Raw genomic sequence first — 21,542 nt, forward strand, 5'->3', positions numbered from 1 at the left:
GGAGGCTTTCAAGAAGAGACTGGACTGTCATCTGTCAGAAATGGTGTAGGGCCTTCTGCTTGGGCAGGGGTGGTGGTTAGGACTACATGACCTACAAGATTCCTTCCAACTGTTAATCTATCTATCAATTATTTCTAAATTCAATGTTTATTCCCAAGTAGGTAGATGCTTGCACAGTTTTTACCAATCCTAAGAATAAATCCACATTCAGCGATCACAGCTAGAGAAATCTCAATATTTTGGAATAAAACAATACAAGGCTCTGCAGTGATAGGGCTGGGAATAATGGATTAAAACAGGCGAAATAAAGCCTACCACAATTGAGTTGAAATATAAAACAATAATTTATTTTAACTTCATTTTACTTGTTAATAACTAGTCATGTTTCCCATGAAAACTGCTCTCAATTTCAATACATTCCATTCTACAAAGCTGACAGCTACTACAATTGGCATTTCAAATTACACAATTGGTTTTGTAACACCATTAGACACACATGCACATTCGTTCAACAGGCCATAGCCTTGGCAAACTTCAAAACCTTTCAGAGCTGCAGCATGTAGTAGTTGCCTTCTGCTCTTTCAAGTGATACCTACTTTCTTCCTTCAGAAACCAGAGAGAGAGAAGCTGAAAAGGTGCAGCTGTTGGCTAGAGTCCTAAACAGTCATATGCATAATATTTTCAGTACCTAGGTATTGCCTGTCCCCATATACTTTTATGGAAAGCTTCCTCCACAGTCTCTGTACTTTAATCCAATGACCTATCTCTGGCTACTTTGTTGAAACAGGACTGTAGTTCCCCAAGTATTTATAGTAATCACAGTGAGATTTTAACATTACCAGTCCAGCCAGCGCAATCCAAATTATTCCAATTAGGCTTCAAATCTAGGGAGGTACATCAGGATTTATCCTATCTGCCAGCTGTATTTAATTTACTTATCATAGGTACCATGATGGACAGGCAAGCCAGTACAACTCCAAAGACACAGCTGGTGTGATATGTTACTGCAAAATGATTCTATGAAGGGTTTGCTAGTTCAGCTAAAAATATTGATTAAAACAGCAACCTCTGCAGAAAAAGGACCTACTAGCAAAGATATATTGCAAAATACTGCCTTGTTAAAAATACATATTTGAGGTTGTCATTGCGTTTCTGCATGTGTAACCTTTTTTAAAATAGGAATATATGAATAAAAAGATATTACCTGTGTTAAGTATGATTAATATGTTTTCCTGTTATTTTTAAAACACTTTATGCAAAAGGATAACAAGTTAAAAAAAAGGTACTATTGGTATTCCAAGTAAGCTCTGCCTCTTCAGTATTGCCTTCAAAGATTTGGGGTGGGTGATGTCTCTCTCCTCTTTGAAAATGCTTGAGAAACCCAAATTCTCCATTTGGTTGGTAGATCCGATGAACGTGTCTTATATACAAACAAGGAAACAAAACAAGTGTTGCCACATTGAACGAGGCAAGAATCTCTACCCTGACGGAAGGGTTTTATGTATTTAGCTTTGGCACAAAAAAATTATACGGTAGTCACTGAGAGGAAAGAGTTGTAAACTTTTGTCCCATCTGGTGATTTTGTGCCATGGGTTAGGAGTTCCTGAATTGTCATCCAATTGTCAAATATCTTTTTGTTTCTTTTCTTCATCATTTTTTTGTGGCTCAGTTCTATGATATTCATTTCCTTCTTGTCCTCAGTCCCTTGTTGTTCCTTTAAGCATTCCAACCGACTTTGCATCATAAACTCACGCCGCTTTCTCTGCTCCTTGGCCTTCACAATATGCTGCTTCCGTTCCTCCTTGCTCCAGTAACGTCCCATCTTCATTTCACTGATGGCATCGTCATCTGTTGTCATGCCACTGCGCTCCTCTCTGATCTTTATAGCACGCTCTCGTAGCAGCCGGTCCCTGACTGGCCTCTTGGTGATGTAGCGAGTACCATCACTTCTCACCTTGACTTTCCATTCCATCCTGGGTTCACTTTGGTTTGAAGAGTTCCAGTCTTTACACATGCTCACCAAACTCATTTGGCTCTGTGCATATTCCACTGCGGATTTCTGTTGGATCAGCTGCATGTAGCTCTGGTAGTGCTGGGCATGGGCTGGAATATGGGCATGCTTGTATGGAGAATGCTGATAGGAAGTCAAAGAGGACCCACCGGCTTTGGGAGCTGGAATTGAGCTTTTGCTTTCTTCGTTATTTTTCCTTTCCTTGATTTCCAATGGCTGGCTAAGGTCAGCATCTTTGGGAGGAGGCGGTTTAGCCAGGCTGGATTCTTGATCTTCTGAACTAGGCAACAACAATTTCAGAGTGCCTTCTGCCCCCTCCCTGTCTTGTAAAGCGAGAGCGTCTGCTGTCCTACATAAAGAGTTGTTGGGGGAGATGTCCAAAGTGAGTGGTGTGCTTCGGCAACTTTCGCCAGTGTTGTATGCACTGGAGCTGTCCTTATCTGATTTTTCTGGGAGCTCAGTAATATCGGAGAGCTCATGTCGGCGGACATCAATGCTGGTATTGTAGTTGCGGAAGCCACTGTTATGCAGCATCCATGGCTCTCGAAACTGTTCCTTCAATTGCTGCATCTTATGGGCTCGGACAATATTAAGACACTCCAGCTCAATATTACGCAGCTCTTCATTCAGCATCTCCAGCTCCCTGTCCACACTCTCGTGGTCACTTTTACTCATATCCAGAGTACTGTTGTGGCAGTACAGGTTGTATGGGTTGGTGGATTTGACCTGGCATTTCAGCTCCAGCAGTTCACGAAACCTCTCGCACTCATCCACTGAGATGCCAAGGAAGTCTGCATCTGTGCAATCAGCTGAAATAAATGACTCGTTGCTAAACTGCATGTCACCACTGCCCAGCGTGTCCTGGCTATAGGCGAGTTTCTTCTGGCTTCCCAAAGTGTTTGAGGAAGTAACGTGATCATCGGCATTGTTCTCTTGTTCGGAGCTCTCGTCATTCCGAGTGCTGTCATCTGTACGCCCTACACCACTGTCTTTTTCATGTTGGTTGGATAAAATGGTTGCCGTATCTGTGGTACCCCCATCCTCTTCATTTTTCTTTTTCTAAAAAAAAAAAAAAAATTAAGAACAGAGAAAGTTTATTTTTTAAAAAAGCAAAACTAATATGCAAACTATGGGTTTCTTTTTATTTTTAGCATAATCTTTATATATGGAATGGGCCACTATTGATTAAGATCTTATGGTAGGGAAGATTAATTTAGCCTACCTTCCAATAGTGGAATGCCAACTACAAAAAGACAATTCTTTGGGCAGCTAAAAATTAAATTATTTTAGTATAAGACGTAACAGAACTTGTTCATTTTCCAAATGCAATCTCAAACTCAGTGATGCAAAGCCAAGGTTTAGCTTGCATCATAGACTTTATTCATCACACTATTTCTAGTCTTCACTCAGATATTTTTAGAAAATTAAAATGAAAACAGTAGCTACAAGCCAGTGTTTTCTATAGAAAGATGTTCATCCAATCTGAAAGGGATTTAAAATATTGGGTTAATGGAAAAGATCATTGGAAGTAGTGGTAATTGGGTGAGCAGTACCCACGACTTACTTTTGGTAGACAGGTGTTTTGTGACAGGTTACATACACCATATAATACATGCTGCATACCTGCAGCCTGAATTTGACTAAGTTCTTATAACACACTCTCCATACTTTCGATATGCTCATCAGATGTTTGGCCCAACAATGATTTTTACCTGCTGCAGCATATTGGCAGTAAACTGCATTGCTTGGTGGTGCTGTTCCTCCAGCATGTCCATATGTAAGTCATCCAGAAAATCATTTCTGTCATCATCCATCCATCCCTCATCTAACTGTAAAGGAAATAAAACCAAACAGGGTTATTAGGAACATAAATTTAAAAATATTATAAATTTCAAAAAAGTAAAACATTCCCTTGCCGAATCATATCCAACTGTAGAGGGCAGTGCTCATCTATGTTATCTAGCTGTACTACTGTACATAAAATTTAGCAATGGCCTTTTGGCAAACATTATGCATTATCTGGAGTAATCTTGCCACAGAAGTCCTGCTAAGTTTCTTCCATGCTGTGAATCCCAAGTGCAGAATAGAAGCCTATGTATTGCTGTCATCCCGGTTTAGAACAGTAATAATTCTCCACTAAGTTTCCCTCTCAAATTTCAGAATCTCCATCATACCACTAATTTCTAGAAATAAATTTATAATTGGTACAAAAAAAAATATCCAGATGGTTTCTTACATGGACATGTGCAGCAGTAATATAGTGTTATTACCAACTGAGACTGAGATAGGACTGCATCAGTTCAGTGATTATGCTTTGCAAACTACATTCAGTAAGCCTCTTGAGGTGATAGAAGAAGCTTCTGGATGTCTACAAAATCATTATCTTTCAAAATTAAAAAAAATGTACTGTCTCACCCAATGGTATCAGCCCACCCCCTTTGGTCCCACAGAAGGGGCATGCTACAGGGCCTTGTTGGTCAAAGAGTTTTGACTGGTGGGCAGGAGTGGGATTCAGCTGGTTCAGGCCGGTTCAAGCAAACTGGATGTTAATTTTACATCCAGTTCTGTGAACCAGTAGTTCTGAAAGCCAACTGGCCCCGCCCCACCCTGCCCCTCCTGGTTCTGGCTCCCAGGTAAGTGCAGGGAGGCTTCCTAGGCCCAAAATGGCACCTCCCCACACCCCGTTTTGGCTCTCCTGAGACTCCAGGAAGGCTTCCTAGGCCCAAAATGGGGTTTGTATGTGTGTGCAGGACTGTACCCCCTGCACCCCATTTTGGCTCCCAGGCCCAAAAAGGGGCATGAGGGTTGGAAAGAAAGAAAGAAAGAAAGAAAGAAAGAAAGAAAGAAAGAAAGAAAGAAAGAAGGAGGGATGGGAGAAAAAAAGGGAGGGAAGGGAGAAAGAAAGAAAGAGGAAGAGGGAAGGGAGAAAGAGGGAAGGGAAGAGAAAGTGAATGAGATATGGATGGATGGGTGGATGGATCGATAGATAAAGGGAGGGAGGGAGGGAGGGAGAGAAAAAGGAGAGGAAGGAAGGACCATAAACCTTGACACAGTAATCCAGGGCTGGAAGGGACCTCGGAGGTCATCCAATCCAATCCCCTGCTCCATTGTTAAAGTGAGTTTCTGTCTTTTGACCCACCCAGTCACATGACCACCTAGTCACGCCCACCCAGTCACATGACCACCTAGCCATGTCCATCAAACCATGCCCTCAGAACCGGTTGTTAAAAAATTTGAATCCCGCCCCTGCTGGTGGGGCTCTAGAAGCCTTTTCTACCATGACTCTTGCTCTTTGGAACATCTTGCTGCCTGAGATAAGATCTGCACCCACTTTTCTGGCCTTCTGGAAGGACATTAAAACCTGGCCCTGCCGATTGGCTTGGGATCCTTATAGGGGCACTATGTTGGGGAGGTGGATGGCAGACTAAATGTCACCACCATATTGATCTTATCTTTTGCTTCATATTTCTGTACCTAATGTTTTAAAGTTTTAGATATTTGATATTTATGATTTTAATTGTAAGCCACCCAGAGTTATTCTGCCAAGTGAGATGGGTGGCATATACATTTAATAAGTAATTAATAAATAAATGTCATTATCATGTCTTGATGAGATCAACCACTGCCTTATCGATCCCATTGAGACAAAAAGAGCTACTGCAGATGTAAAATATTAACGCTATTGTCAAATAACGATGTTTCTCCCTGTCTACTTATTATATAAATAATAAAAATTATTCATGCCTTACATTTTTTGCATTAACTGTTTAGTCTTCTATTTCCTAGCCCCAGGATCTTTAAAAATCATTTCACTTTATATTTCTTTAACTATGTGCTGCCATTTCTGCAAATAATTTCTTTGTAGCACTAGTTTCTATCTTGACTATCCTATCATGTAGGTAGTACTCGAATGTCTCATATGTATTATTGGACTGATTAATTTATTAATCAATGATATCAACTTGGTGATGGCTCTTAAGTGTCCACAAAGAAAGACCTTTTCAGGGATGACTGTCCCTTGGAATAAGGCCATCCAGCTTTTCCAAGGGTCCACACACACCTAGCTGTACAGTAATTGGCTTAATATATTGATACATGCAACAATACTTTTTAATATCTTGATCAACTTCCATTGTAGATAATATCATATCAGTGACTGAAATATTGGAGAATACCTGGAGAATTTCTGGTCTTGCTATGAGTAAGGAGACATTCTTGCTTTCTTCACTAGTCAAGAGAGCTACAGCTTCTTCTCGATTTTGTATCTCAATTCCATTAATCTGATGAGAGAAAATTAAAAAAAAAAAACTTCTGTCACCCTCTCCAATCACGTAGAAAGTGCAGCAAAGCATGTTTCTAGAAAAACCTGCTGCTATATGGATATTTTTGACAGATATATTACTCTGATTGTAGACATTTATACAGCCTAAGGCATTTAATTTATCAGAACAACCTACACCTTCATGAAACAAATCGAACTAGCTGAGCTCAATTCTGCATTCCCCCAAACCACTGATTAAATTTGCTTTTCATCTTCTTTCTGAATCTCTAAAATGGAAAGAATTTACCTCACACCCACTTCCTTTATTCTTCTTTTGATTCTCCAAAACAATTAAGCAGCTACAGTGTTTAATTTTGGGGGGTTGGGAAATAACCCCGAGTTCTTATTTTAAAAGCGTCTTAACATGGAACGAGATGATTTTCCATGTCAAGGAAAAATCTAGTTTTAAAACTTTGTGCTGGAAAGATAAATACATCTTCTTGCCGCATAAACTTTATTGCATCAAAAAGTAATGTGACATTTGGGATTCACGGGACTGTTGTGAGGCTGAATAAAATAAGGATTATAAATCTCTATGCCTGCTAAAAGTGCTATATGATGGCAAATTCAATAACATTACACCAGTGTTAAGAGACTGTTGGATTATCCCCTGAGGTAGTTTTTCACAAACATAATGCTGTCAAGTAACACTTTGCCTTTCGTGGTTGATCTATGAGAGTAAATAGAACTGCATTTGGCCTAAAACGGTTCGCATCTGCCCTTTCACCAGGAGACTGTTTTGGTGGGATTTCTCTAGGGGAACTTTCAAAATATGATTGGAAAAATCTAGACTGGAAAAAAAAATCTCAGAAGGCAACAATGGCAAACCACTTCTGCCAAGAACATTACATGCACAGGCCCATGAAGTTGTCAAAAGTGCTGTTCATCTCAAATGAAACTTTAACTTTAGTGGTGTACAAAATCAGCATGTAAAGAACTGTTTTATCCTTCAAAACCTGGTTCTTCTTCCATCAGGATTTGGGATCCCAGCAAAATAAGACACCTTCACAGTGGCTGCATTGTCTGTAGGATGCTGGATTTCCCATCGCCTTATTTTTATCTGTTTTTAAATTGTTTATACTGTTCCTTTATATCTGATTTAAATTATTGTTTTATTGTATGCCACCCAGTTCAGAGTCATATCTGTGAGATGGTCTGATATATAAATCTGATACATAAGTAAATACAAAAGTTAATGTATGGTTTCACATAATCAGAAAGATGCTTGGATTAGAAAATCAGTCAGGGTATCTCATTATATAATTTTGACTTAGTGCCTCTCTCTCAATAGGTTTACTTTTGTGGATAGTATTGGAGAAAGAAATACTATACATATGGCTTTCAGCTCCTGGAGGAAAGATAAATATAACTATAAGCAATAAATGAATACATATTTTGAGAGCTCACTTGAATTATGCGATCACCCTCTCTGATACGGCCGTCCTTTGCAGCAATGCTGTTGGGATCAATCTATAAAACAACAAAAAGCAGCTATTCAACTGTATTCCCATCCACCCAGCATGCTTTTAACAATTAACAAATATTTATTCCCCTGCCTCAGGGTAATGTAGTTGTTAAATGGGATTTAATAAATTTTAAGTGCAGCAGTTGCTGATTTCCCAGACTGTATTGGTCTATAAGTCTACCTTGGTAAGTAGAATTTAATCATGGATCTTATAGACCAGGTCAGGCACTCCATTTAATCACTCACTGTATCTTAAGCAATCTTTCTTAAGCAAACAGCTATATTTTTTCACTTTTGAATATTGCAGAAAGACCTTCATATGTTTCATATGAACATCTAAAGAAGATCGGGAAAGCATTCAGGTGAACAAGTTTACTATCTTCTCTATAGTTGGGAATCCTGATAAAACAACATTCACAATTGTGGAACAAGACTGCTGTGGCATTTGTGCACTGAATTCTTCTCCCAGCAACATCTACTTGCCTGATAGAATCTAGCAGAGGGAATACTATTTGTGTCCCCTTGGACCTTCTCAGTTGTCTCTTCTAGGGAATACAACCCCCAGTATTCAAACAACCCCCTCTTTCCTCGTCCTAAGGAATATGAAGGCCAGTTTAGCAATGAGAACTCTTCTGCTCTGTGAACCATTGGGGTTGGTCCATTTTAACTCTTTCTCCTAAGAAGGAATTGATTTTTTTTCTTCTGAATATGCTTCACACTTTTATGTTGTCATACTGCATTATTTATTTGAAATTTGACTTGTATCCCAATTATATATTGGAGAATTGTGCACTACTCATTAGAAGTAGAAAAACACGTGTATAGGCCTTGAGTGTTATCTTGTATTCATAAATAAATGTTGGCACATTTTTGTTTATTGAACATATTTGTCAAAAAGTTGCATTCAGCCTCAGCAGTGCTTAACGTATCTATTTTTGTTAATACGTCTAACAAAACAAAAGTGTTGCTAAGGGTAATCTAACAATAGTATTCTAACTAAAACATCCCCTCACGAAGCAACTGAAAATTTCAACCACACTTCATCCATGCTTCCTGGATCTTTGCAGACAGAAAAAACAATGCATAAACTTTATGTGCTCCTACATCTAAGTAAACGTATTATATACTTGCATTTCATTAGACTTCAATGCTTAAAATTGCACACCCATCCAATGCTACTACGCAAACTTAAAATGACATTTCATGAGGTGGGATTTAGAGAAATGTTTATTACCGGTTAAAGTCCCACAAGACTGGATTTTTTTTTGTGCAACAGACTAACAGGCAACCATTACAAATTAATTGGGGTGTTCTGAAATCAATAGGGCTTAACTTAGTTAATCTCATTATTTTCATATTAACCCATCCCAATTGAAACAAAAATACTTTTAGTTATGACAGTTGACACATTCAATTACAAAGTCATCAAGGAATCAAGCAGTTCATGAGTAAGTCCCATAAGTGTAGGAACCTGGTGTATTCAATAAGAACAAATCAATTATTTATTTCTATAATTAAAGTTAATAAAAAACAGAAGGAATACAAGCAGCAAGAAAAAAACATCCATATCCATGTTGGTGATTTTGGAAACAATTTTAGGAAGCCTACAAAGAAAGCACCCCACAATAGAAATCAACTCTGATAAGACGCAACTTGCCTATTTAATTCCTGACCGAAGAATAACAACAAATAGGTCTTGTAATGAAGACTTGAATGGATACTTGAGCTTTGAGCCAGGACTTTTGTGGATATCCTTCTAAAACCACATGTGGAATGTTAATTAAAATTCATCTTTGGATGAGAAAGTATAAATGCTAGTGCACCAGATGATTTTTAAAAATAATATACCAATTTTCTTTCAGGGTTACATAAAGAAATGAAACTGATATAACCAAAAACTTTGTTGCAGCAACAGTCAAAAGTGTCCTGCTGTTTATGGAAATTTCATCTCACCTCACTGATATAAATACCAATATCATCTTCATCATCAGTTCTGTAGCAGACAGTAAGACCAAATTTGTCCTGGCTGTTCACTCGATGTAGGTCCACTTCCTAGAGCAAAAGGACAAAACAAGGTAAAATGTCAGTTTTGTTCTTCAGACTAAGTAACAACATTTTACTTATTGTTTCTTTTTCAAAGCTTAAAATGAGTGCATTAAATCAATTTACTGTCCTAGAAGTGATTATGGGCATATAGTCAATACTGAAAGCAATTGTGAACCTTCATCAATATTAAGTCATATTGAAAATACACTCTTTTATTGATCATCTGGAAGAAAAATGATCTGTCTCTTACGGTGTGTCAAAACCTGGAAAGCTAAGAGTTCAGCTAAAAGACAAAAGAGTTTCTAAAACTTCTAATGTTAGAGCTGCAATTGTGTATATACAAAAGATCCCCTGATATAAAAATTGGAACTGGTTTCTCTTCGGAACTTGTAAATCTTTTGGCTTTAATAAAGATTTCATGAGCATAATTAAATTATTGAATGAATAATGAATGCTAGATGCATTTTTCCTAGGGATGCATCTATAAGTATATTTCTTTGATGATGTATGAATTATAACTCTGGCAGATTGTGATCCAAAGACTTTAATCCTCAGATCATCCAACATCATTTAAATACCCTAGTGAAAGTTTGAACCAAGCCCATTATTAAATAATTTCATAGCAACTCCTAAGAATATTCTCTGGCTTAACTTTGAAATGCAATAATAACTGCTCTGCACAATTTCTTTAAATCCACAAAAAAACAGACTGTTGGGAAAAAAAGTTTGGAAGCTTTACAGAAAAGGTGTTGAACAGATGATAGATAATATGTGTTTTTTTCACAACAACAACAAATAGTTGTAGAAAAAGACAGAATTAAGTTTTGAAGTTTTGTGTCAGTGTGAGTTTATGTTTTTCTCCTGCATTGTATTTGAGAGCATATTTTCACTGGGAATATAGGGTAAGCTGTACAGCCTCTTTGCTGGCTCTTATGTTCAGGAGGAGAGAAGAAACTAGTAGCATTCTGAACCGTTGCCTTTCCTATAGGAATGTTTTGAGAAAAATTTCCCTGGATTTTTTTTCCTCCCCAGAGTCCCAAATCAGAGCTACTCCATGTTCAACCTCTATTTTTCTTTTGTTGGTTTCTCTCCTTATCCAGATTTGCTCTGGTTCTGTTGTGTCTTCTAATATGTAGGCCAACAGAAACTTGACTCTCTTTTCAAAGTCTACTTTTAATATTCTGTTCCACTGGAAGAATAAACAAGGTAGGGAAAGTTGTAGAACACAACTTCTACAGTTCTTCCCAACCCCTTTAGTAGACAAAACAATAGGAAGCATATATTTTTTATTCTGTGTAACCAAATAACATGTGGGCATCTGTGTGTGCACTTTCTCACTGGGCACCATGAATCATTGCTGGCGTATGTTTGGGTAATCATTATCACAGAATATCAGAGTGGGAACGGACCTTGGAGGTCTTCTAGTCCAACCCTCTGTTCAAGCAGGAGACCGTGTTCCATTTCAGACAAGTGGCTGTCTAGTCTCTTCTTAAAAGGCTCCAGTGATGGAGTACCCACAACTTCTGGAGGCAAGCTGTTCCACTGGTTAATTGTTCTCACTGTTAGGAAATTTCTCCTTCATTGTTGCTTCTCTCCTTGATTAGGCTCCATCCATTTTTTCTTGTATTGCCTTCTGGTGCTTTGGAAAATAGTTGACCCCTATTCTTTGTGGCAGCCCCTCAAATATTGGAACCCTGATATCATGTCATCCCTAATCCTTCTTTAGTTATATTGCAAAGTTCTGGACTTTAAGAGCAAGAATTGAATTACTGGAACTCTTATCAGTTGTGAAGTCTACGGGGCTTCATTTCATGTGTGCTATTATTTAAATTTGTTTATCCCAAAGGTGCTTTTCCTAAAGGCAATTGGACTTTCTTGGTTTTTTCCTTGAAAACATTTTGCTTCTCATCAGAAAAGCTTCTTCAGTTCAGTTTTTCATGGATGAGAAGCAAAATGTTTTCAAGAAAAAAAGAAAATCCAATTCCTTTTTGAAAAAGCATCTTTGGGGCCAACGTGACCTCGATGATTAAGAATCTCCATAGACATTTATTTATTTAATATACTTAACATGCCACTGAATCTGGCAAAAATTCCCAATAGATTATAATTAATAATTAAAACTAAAACATTCATAGTATAGAGAACATACAACATTTACACATATTAAATACTGAAGTTATTTTATTTTATTTATTATTAAACTTATAAATTGCCAAGGATTACTCTTACATTTAAAATTAAATTGAAACATAATTTTATAGTTTGATGGTGCTACTATTGTTTAATCCAAAATAACAGCACAACAGCAGCAATAATGATCAACACAAAATATTACTTACCTACTGCTTTTTAGTAGAAGGTTAATTATGACAATAATCATTAGATTTCTCATAATTTTAGGTAATAAATTAAGGAAGGGGGCAATTTAATTTTTAAAGAGAGGTTATTCCAAACAATTGAGGTCCTAACCAAAAATGCATTTGTCATTAGCCACCATTGTATCACTGAGGTGGGGAGCAACCAACATCTTCTCCTGGGATAATTTATAGGGCAGGTCAGTTTAATATCCAACTTTATGCTCCAACCACTGATGCAGAAAAACAGGAGGCTGTGGAGAGTTATGGTCAAGTTCAATTTCAAACTGACAAAACAGTAAAGCAAGTTCCACTGCTTATTGTTTGTAATGAAATGCCAAGTTTGAAATATTAATGAGGAAAATATATCTGCAATTTATGACCTAGGAAAGAGAAGCCAACTTCTTTTGTCTTCACTGCGAAACCATTCTCCTAGGAACCAGAATGATTCCTAATATATGGACATTATCATATGGAGTACACAGAAATTCAATCGAGTTCTCCTTATATTAATACAGTAATATTAATATAAGGCAAACTCTTTTATAACAGCAAATGCATAGCTGACTGTGGAATTGATCATAGATCACTCACATATAAGCACAAAGTCCAGCTATAGCAAGAACAAAGCCAACCATTTCCCATGATATAATCTTGAGAGTATAGTCCATTTTTAAGGAGAACATCAGGAATCATTTTGAAATTCTAAACCTTAATATCAGACAACCACAGAAACTATAAAATGAAATCAAACAATTTGTTAAGAATGAATGTGAAAATAATGCCAAAGACCAAGAAGCAGAGGAAAGTGAATTGGATGTTAGGTAACAGATGGTAGAAAATACCAAAAAGGGAAGATAGCTAAACAAGAAATAGTATTGCTATGACATCTATAAAGATAAAAGAAGCCCACCAAGGAAAATTCCAACCTCAAAGTGTTAGGAAAAAGGATGCAAACAGACACATGGTGGCTGATTCAAAAAAGACCAAATGGAGTTGGAAATTTTGTATAAATAAGAGTGTCAAATTCCAAGATATTTTAAAAGGTATTCTTTATTTTTAAGACCGTCTAATACTAAAAGAAAAAATTATATCAATAGCCCAGTATTAACCAAATTAGACAATTACTGGAATTGAATGGAATACCTACAGAAATATAGTAGGCAACAAAATAATTGGTACAGTTTTGAATCAACTATATCAACAAATCTGGAAAATAACAGGGCCCAAAAGACTTGAAGAGGCCAGTCTATATACTAATGTATGAAGTTAAAAAAGAATATTTAACACAATACATACTTTCAAATGGCAGCAAAATAATAATAAAAAAGATTAGAGCTCTGCACGGAAATACATACATCAATATTCAAATTGGTTTTAGGAAAGCTCAAGGAAAAGGCCATTATTGCCTATTTACGTTATATTATTGAGAAACCCAAAGTATACCAAAAAGAAGTGAGAGTGTGCTTCATTGATTGTAGAAAGGCCTTTGATTGTGCAGATAGCATTAAGTTATAGATAGAATGTTCTTAGGAGAATAGGAATCTCACAACTTCTTATTTGCCTTCATGCAAAATGTATTTGTACGACAGGAAAACACACTCTAGATGGAACATGATGAAAGAGACCGGCTGCAGATTGCCAAGGAGCGAGACAGTGCTTTGTGCCTCCTCCATATTCATTCAACTTACTACATTTTGAAAGAGGCTTGACACAAAATATTAACATGGTTTTAAAATTAGAGAAAGAAAATTCGATAACTTGCACTATACTGATGACACTACTCTAATAGAGAAAAATATGAAAGATCTGTAAGCTGTACTAAGAAAAGTAAAAGAGCACAGTGAAAATATAGTGAAAAAAAATCTAGCTAATACAAGAGGCATAGCAACCAGTCTTAGAAGTGACAATTAAGATTGTGAAGTTGTGGGTATCTTCTGCTTTTAGGTCAACTATCAATGAGTTGAACCGTGGTGATGCAGTAGTTAGAATGCAGTACTGCAGGCTACTTCTACTTCTGCTGGCTGCCAGCTGCCTGCAATTTGGCAGTTCAAATCTCACCAGGCTCAAGGTTGACTCAGCTTTCCATCCTTCTGAGGTCAGTAAAATGAGGATCCAGATTGTTGGGGGAAATATGCTGACTCTGTAAACCGCTTAGAGAGGGCTATAAAGCACTGTGAAGTGGTATATAAGTCTAAGTGCTATTGCTATAAAGGAACAAGCATTCAAAAAACACACCACAGGTAAGCACTTAACTGGGTAGCTGTGAAGATTAGGGATTCAAATGCTGGAGTGTGTTTATACCAAAAGATCAAATTCACGTATGCAATGATTTTCCAGTGACACTATGGAAGCAAACGTTGGATTTCAAAGAAACAGAAGTAGAGTATTGATGCTCCTGACTGTTGGAGTTAGAGAAGACTATTAAGAATACTATGGATAGCCAAGAAGCAATCCAGAGTTTTCACTTAAGCACAAATGACCAAGCTCAGACTACCGTAGTTTGGACACTAGTTTTCTTGAGAAGTCTATAATGGCTGGAAAGGTGGAAGGAAAAACAGAAAAAATGACAGCCAATGGCAAGGAGGATGGATGCTTTACAATGGCAATGGTTGGACCAAGAGAAGACATGTAGGGCCAGCCTGGAAACAAATCATCATAAAAAGGTCTCTTTTTGTGGTTGCTGAAAGGACAGCTCTCCATTTTCAACCTTTGAATAACTTCCACTTTGTGATTTCATATATTTATATCCTTGTTAATTTAATTGTTTTCCCTCTTTAATCCTATTCTATTCAAATATATCTCATGGTTTCATTCTGATTGGATGGTTTCTATCTGCTCAACATTTATTTAAATGCTGCAATTTTATACAGTAATTACATATACCAATTTATCTTCCAAGTTTCTTGTTTTCCACAGTTTTGTTTTTGTCAATAGAAACTGCAGTTGCAGAAGTCCCAATGGTGGGCACCACTGTTTTTTCTACATCCTAATATCCCTGATCACTAAGTGATGGAGTGCATGGAATTGAATCCCTTATCATTTCTTTTTTTTCAGGAAGCATACAAATGAATAAATCAGATCAAATCAAACAGGACTTTAGGCGACCCCCAACGCACTGCTCATAAACTTACTGCTTAGAACTGCAATTAAGTGATATTTATTTGAGGATTATTTGAAAGAGCAAGAAATGAAAAGACAAGTCACACAGATGCATGATAATGGTCTTGAAAACTATTTACAAATTTCTACATGTGGGAAAAACACACCCACAGTGTTCAGAACAAGAATGCTCATTTTCCTTCCTGGTATTAATGCATTATAAGATCTAATAACATAATAGTCTGCCAAGCAAGAACCTCTCCATTTCAACCTGCTATGTCATTCACTGGGGAAAGACAATAAAACTCACTGACATGAATAATTTATTGGCATGTCGAGATGACAGCTGCCACGATAAGCAACCTCTTGTTATTTACTTGTCAACATGTGTAATTTGTCTTGAAAAAAAACACAGCAGTAAATGTCAGTGACATTTGAGGTGGTATTTAAATGATTTTCAATCAATAGGTGCGATTGTGAATGGCTCCACATTCTCTCCTCATGCTTTCTTTTGTTACAGAAAGGTTGATTGAACATCAGTATAATGGAAGAACTTTCCATATTTCTAAAATGTTGCCATTTTTTTTTTTAGTAAAGGGATTGAGGGATGCTTTTCAATAAGGATGATTATGTAATATCAACCAAATACAGATGCTGGGTCACTACTGTAGATGTTACATACTAAAAAGAATTTAAGTTTTTATTTATTCATTTATTTCCTGCCTTTATTATTTTTATAAATAATTTGAGGTGGTGAACATATCTAATATTCCTCCCTCTTGCTATATCCTCCATAAGAATAAATGAAGATAGACTCGCGTTGAGAGTGACTGGCTTAAAGTAACCCAGCTGACTTTCATGCCTAAGGCCTAAGGCACTAAGGTAGTGCCTTAACAGTCTTCTGGCTTCTAGTCTGGTGCCTTAACCACTAGACCAAATCAGGCTTTATTTAACTAATCTTAAGGAAAGGTAGATGCCTCCCACTTCAAGGTTTATTTTCTTATATGCATATTTATGCCATCTATAATGGTATAAGACATAAACATCCATTTAAACTAGCTAATTTAACAAACTGATAAATAATTTGTTCTATATGTATGTCTAATCAACAGGAGAAAAAAAATGTAGCTTAGGGTTGAACTGTGGAGTCCTTGGTGTCTCTGAACTTAATTTTGTTTGCTTGCAGACATTTCATTACTCAGGTAGGTAACACTTTCTATCCACTGAAGATGCTATCTGGTTGAATAATGAAACATCTTGGAAACAACCAGGTTTAGAGTACAATAGGACAACTTGCTGAGCCAACTCAACCTGGTCAACTCATCATGGCCATCTTGCAGCAGAACAATTTACCATGACCAATTTAATTACAATATTTTGTCATTCAAATTTCATTTTGTCTCTCCTTTGGTGTCCTTTCTTTAACGATTCTATTCCACCTTGATATTAGTATAACTATTAGCCCATGGCGAATATGCAGTGATGAGTTGGCTATGGTGAATTGGCTATGGTGAATTGGCTATGGTGAATTGGACATGGTGAGTTCTCCTAGACTCCTTCAGAGAGCTCCAAGAGCTCCACAGTATGTTTATTCACTGTGCATTATGTACTGTGATATATCAAAGCAGCCTTTCTCATCAAGTATTCCATGATATGTTGTTAGGGAGATCATGATTAGGAAAAACAAAATGTTTTTTTTAATTCACATGTCATGCAAGGTTAGTACTCACAGTGGTGTGAATTTTTATGTGCCACAACCCAGCCTGCCATTTTTCTGATGTTATAAACATTATAAAACTTGGACCACATAGGGTAAACACAAATTGTATTGGTGAAGAATTTTTGCAATGTTTATGCAGAGATTGCCCAAGATCTGGAAATTATTTCAAAGGTTCCTCTGAAGGAAAAAGATTGAGAAAAGCTGTATCCAATAATGGAATGTAAAGCTAAGACATGTACAATGCGATTTATGTAGAAATCCTGATGCAAACATTCACTTCATTTTCTCCTAAGTTTAAACTATCCTTAGGTTAAAAATTGACAAAGAGGGGACAAAAGGCTACATGCAAAGGCTCTGGGCTTTTATCCAAACACTGTAAGATCAAGTTCAGGGAAGGCTTTTTCCGCTGAAAGAAATGGGAAAAGAAGTCTATGTAATATACATGGGATTCCTATGAAAATTAGTGGTTGCTTGGTAGAGGCAAAGGGTCAAAAACTCACAGGGCTATCATTAAAAATTTAATTGTCAATTCTTTGGTTTGGCCTATTTATGTTATCTAGAATATCACATTACCACTGATGATCAGACTAATATGAATTAACTTAAGGAATGTGTTTTAGGCCTGAGACCAAGTTTCATATTTCAGATGTTAATGGTTTGGATGTTTTCATACTCCTGTATCTCAGCTGATCACCTGTGTTCTTCAGTATGATGCAAGTTCAGCCCACATCACTTCCTATTTCCTGCTATGCACTTTTGACTGACGATGCTGTGGTTAAATAATCAAAATAATATTTAAAAATGCATCTGAAGAAGTGGTGCTTGGACAAAAAGTACTTAGACAAACAAAGATCCCCTTCAGGACAAATTCTGAACAGGTGTTTAATATCTGGATTTTTATGAGTAATTATATGCATATTACCCTTGAGTACAATTGCTTCAGCCCTAGTTAGAAGCAGAAATAACTGGGATTTGATGCTACTCTAAATATGATAATTTGGTGTACAGAGAAAGATTAACAGCTGTTTCCTAGTTGCTTGCATTTCAGAAAAGTTATAATCTAATCATAAACTTTCAAAAGTTGATGGTTATCAATGCTACTAATGTAAGACAAGTTATTCTTTTTCTTTTAAGCAAAACACCAGCTAGATTTTCCAGTTATTTCCTGAAATAAAGCCGATAGAGTAAAAATGAAATAGAATAAAATTAAAACCTGGTTTTCAAGGAGCCAACTTATAATGACTTTGGAATGCAGATAGGATTGCATTTTAAGCTCTGCCGTATTATACTGTGGTTTTGTGGGTTTTTATATTTATTCTTTATTTCTGTTCTATTTTTTAAATCCTTGTTAGCTACACTGTATTACAATTCATACATTTGGCAGCCATACAGAGAAGTGAATTAAATAAATATCCAGAGGAGTATTGGGGGGGGAGTAAATCATATTTGGCTTTTCGTCCCCCAACCAAGTCTGCAGCAAGGATAAGAAAAGGGTGAATCTCATTCCTTTCTTCTTCTTCTTCTTTTTCTTCAGCGTTTGTCTCGCGCCTCGGCGAGGTCCGCTAATGTCCTTGAGTACTGCTTCCACACCTCTCTGTCTGCCACGTGTGTCGGGTCTGCCTTGCGATCTCTAGATCGGCCTTGATCGTGTCCATCCAGCGTTGTTTAGGTCTACCACGCGGTCTCACTCCTCCGACAGTCACCTTCATTACAGATTTGATGATGGATTCTTCCTTGGCGCGCTCACGTGGCGAACCATCGTAGCGGGACTGCCTCATGACCGTGGGGATGGGCACGGCGTTGAACCGTCTACGCACTTCTTCGTTCCTGACGCGATCGAGTAGGGTGAGGCCTACCGACCATCGGAGCATTCGCATCTCCATTATCTGGAGTCTGCTTTCGGCTTCTTTGGTCGTCGGCCAGCACTCTGCGCCGTATATGGCCACGGGCGCACCACAGAGTTATAGATTTTCGCCTTCAGGCGCCGGCATCTTCTTGTCACAGAGGACGCCCGTGACGGACTTCCATTTGCCCCACGCTGCATTGATCCTGGCTGCCACCTCAGTTTGTAGTAGGCCTTCTTCCCCAAGAGTAGTTCCCAGGTACTTGAAGGTGGAGGCGCGTGGTAGCTCCTGCCCGTTCACGTGGATGGAGCCTGTCATTTCATTATCAGTGGTCAGGTATTCGGACTTCTTTAGGTTCAGCCGGAGCCCGAACTGCTCGAGGCGGTCGTGCCACTGTTGGACTCGGTGCTCGAGTTCAGCCTTGCACAGGTTGGCCAGGAACACATCATCGGCGTAGAGCAGCGTCCATGGGGCGGGCGTGTACAGGTCGTGTGTAATTGTGTCCATCACCAGAATGAACAGCAGTGGTGAGAGAGCAGAGCCCTGGTGTCGCGCCGACGGTAATATTAAACTCCTCTGATATCCCAGCTGCCGCTTTTACACGGCTTTTGTGACATCTGTATAGGAGTTGGACCCATTGTACGAGCAGCTCAGGCACGCCGTGATCTCGCAGTGCGTACCAGATGAGATCGTGCGGGACTCGGTCGAAGGCCTTTTCCAAGTCTAGGAAGGCAGTGTGGAGCGGGATTTTCTTCTCTCTGTGAGCCTCCATCAGCATCCGCACACCAAAGATGGCGTCGGTGGTGCCGCAGTTCTTGATGAATCCAGCCTGGTTGACGCTGATGTCGACGATGTCCCGAATGCGCTTATCAAGGACGCGTTCAAAGATCTTCATAGTGTGTGACAGTAACCTACCGGTCTGTAGTTGGAGCAGTCCGCTGGGCTGCCCTTTCCCTTCCAGATCGGAACAGTGGTGCTGCGGTACCAGTCGTGTGGCACTTTTCCCGTGGAGACGATGTTGTTGAACAGCTCGCACAGCCACAATGCCGAGCCCGGTAGTGCCTTTTTCCAGAAGTCGGCAGGGATGTCGTCTGGTCCTGTTGCCTTACCGTTTTTCATGGCCTTGATGGCATCGGCGACCTCGCTGGCATAAATGCCTGAGACTGGGCCTTCAACTGGGTCACCTCGCGGGGTTCGTGGGTGTGGGAACTCCTCGGTGGAGATCTTCTCAAGTATTGCCGCCACCTCTCCGCAGGCGTCTCTGGGGTTGACGATCAAATTTCCCCTTTCATCGTTGATCCCATGAAACTGGTCAATGTCCAGGGTCTTCCTGTGTCTGTGTTTGGCTAGGCGGTAGATCTCATTCTCGCCTTCTCGCGTGTTCAGCTTCTCGTAGATGTCATCGTAGTGGGAGCTTCTGGCTTTCGCTACTGCTTTCTTGGCTGCCTTTTTGGCCGCCTTGTATTCGCAGAGCTTCTCGCTGGTCTTGTCCTGAAGAAAGGCCTTGTAGAGCCGTTTCTTCAGGTGTACGGCATCTTGTACTTCCGGTGTCCAGAGCCATGTATCTCGTTCGATGCGTCTCCGTCCTGGCTTGGTGCAACCAAGCTGTTGGCAGCCGGCAGTGTGAACAGTGCTCTTCAGCATGGACCACGCTTCCTGTGGCCCGTCGACCATCTGCGGGAACTGCTCCGGTTTGATGAGGGTCCCGCCATCTTCTTCTGGTTCCACCACTTGATTCGTGGCTGGTCTGCATTCCTTTTGTCAATCCTGGTCTTGGGCTTGCTGATCCTGATCTTCGCCATCAGCGGCCTGTGCTGACTGCTCGATTCGTGCGGGTACACCTTGGCGTTGAGCACGTTTTAGCGGCTCTTAGGTCGCATGCGATGATGTAGTCGATCTGTGTGTGGTGGCTCCCGTTTCTGCTATGGTAGGTGAGGAGTTGAGATTCTCGCCTAATGAAGCAGGTATTCGTGATGGTCATATCATGGGAGTCGGCAAAGTCCAGGATCCTCTGGCCATTCTCATTCGTATCGCCTGTGCCGTGCCCACCGTGGCACTGGTGTCCGTTTTTGTCCCGCCCTACATGACCATTCAGGTCGCCGAGATGATGATGTCGTCTTCGTGTGGGATCTGCCTGAGTTGGATGTCGAGCAGTTCCCAGAAGGTATCCTTCTCCTCCTCGTGACATCCGATCTGAGGGGCGTGGCGGACAAGATGTGTGGCGCTGCCTCTTGGTCGCCACGACGATTATCATCAGTCGTTCTGTGAGGCGCTTAACTTCTGCGACGGAGCTTTGCCAGCTTGGACTGACAACCACAGCTACACCGCCGCGGTTTTCCTTACAGCTGGTGTATATGATCTTGTAGCCGTCTATAGTCGTAGCCTTGTTGCCCTTCCAGCGAGTTTCCTGGAGGCAGCAGATGTCCAGCTTCCTGTCCCGCATGGCCCTGACGATCTCGGTCGGCGTCCAGTCAGCGAATCCACGTTCCAGGTGGCCACCTTGAGCGTCTGGCAGTCCTCTGTTCCCGCTTGCGTTTTTCACACGGATCGGGTAGTCTCCGTGCGCATCGGACCCGGACGCAGTCGCCATAGCTTTCTCACACGGTGCAGGTGCGCCGTGCTTTCCGCGTGGACCATTTCGTTGATTTTTGGCGTAGGCCAATGGTCTCCTGCGCCCGT

At 39.5% G+C, this 21,542-nt stretch overlaps 1 protein-coding gene across 2 annotated transcripts in view; it reads right to left on the minus strand.

Annotated features, from left to right (window-relative positions):
• Positions 1–320: 320 nt before the first annotated feature.
• Positions 321–21,542, minus strand: part of PDZRN3 (PDZ domain containing ring finger 3) — a 201,717-nt gene continuing 180,495 nt past the window's right edge. For both annotated transcript variants that reach the window (XM_026722453.2, XM_087923691.1), the window contains 5 exons: positions 9,751–9,849; positions 7,740–7,802; positions 6,187–6,291; positions 3,724–3,840; positions 321–3,070 (listed from right to left, as the gene is read on the minus strand). In XM_026722453.2, the coding sequence (XP_026578238.1) occupies positions 1,526–3,070; positions 3,724–3,840; positions 6,187–6,291; positions 7,740–7,802; positions 9,751–9,849 (1,929 nt within the window). In that variant the 3' untranslated portion in view covers positions 321–1,525. The remainder of the gene's footprint in view (positions 3,071–3,723; positions 3,841–6,186; positions 6,292–7,739; positions 7,803–9,750; positions 9,850–21,542) is intronic.

This window comes from Pseudonaja textilis, chromosome 2 (assembly GCF_049901715.1).
Source record: "Pseudonaja textilis isolate UNSWEBS1 chromosome 2, rPseTex1.2, whole genome shotgun sequence".
NCBI lineage: Eukaryota > Metazoa > Chordata > Lepidosauria > Squamata > Elapidae > Pseudonaja > Pseudonaja textilis.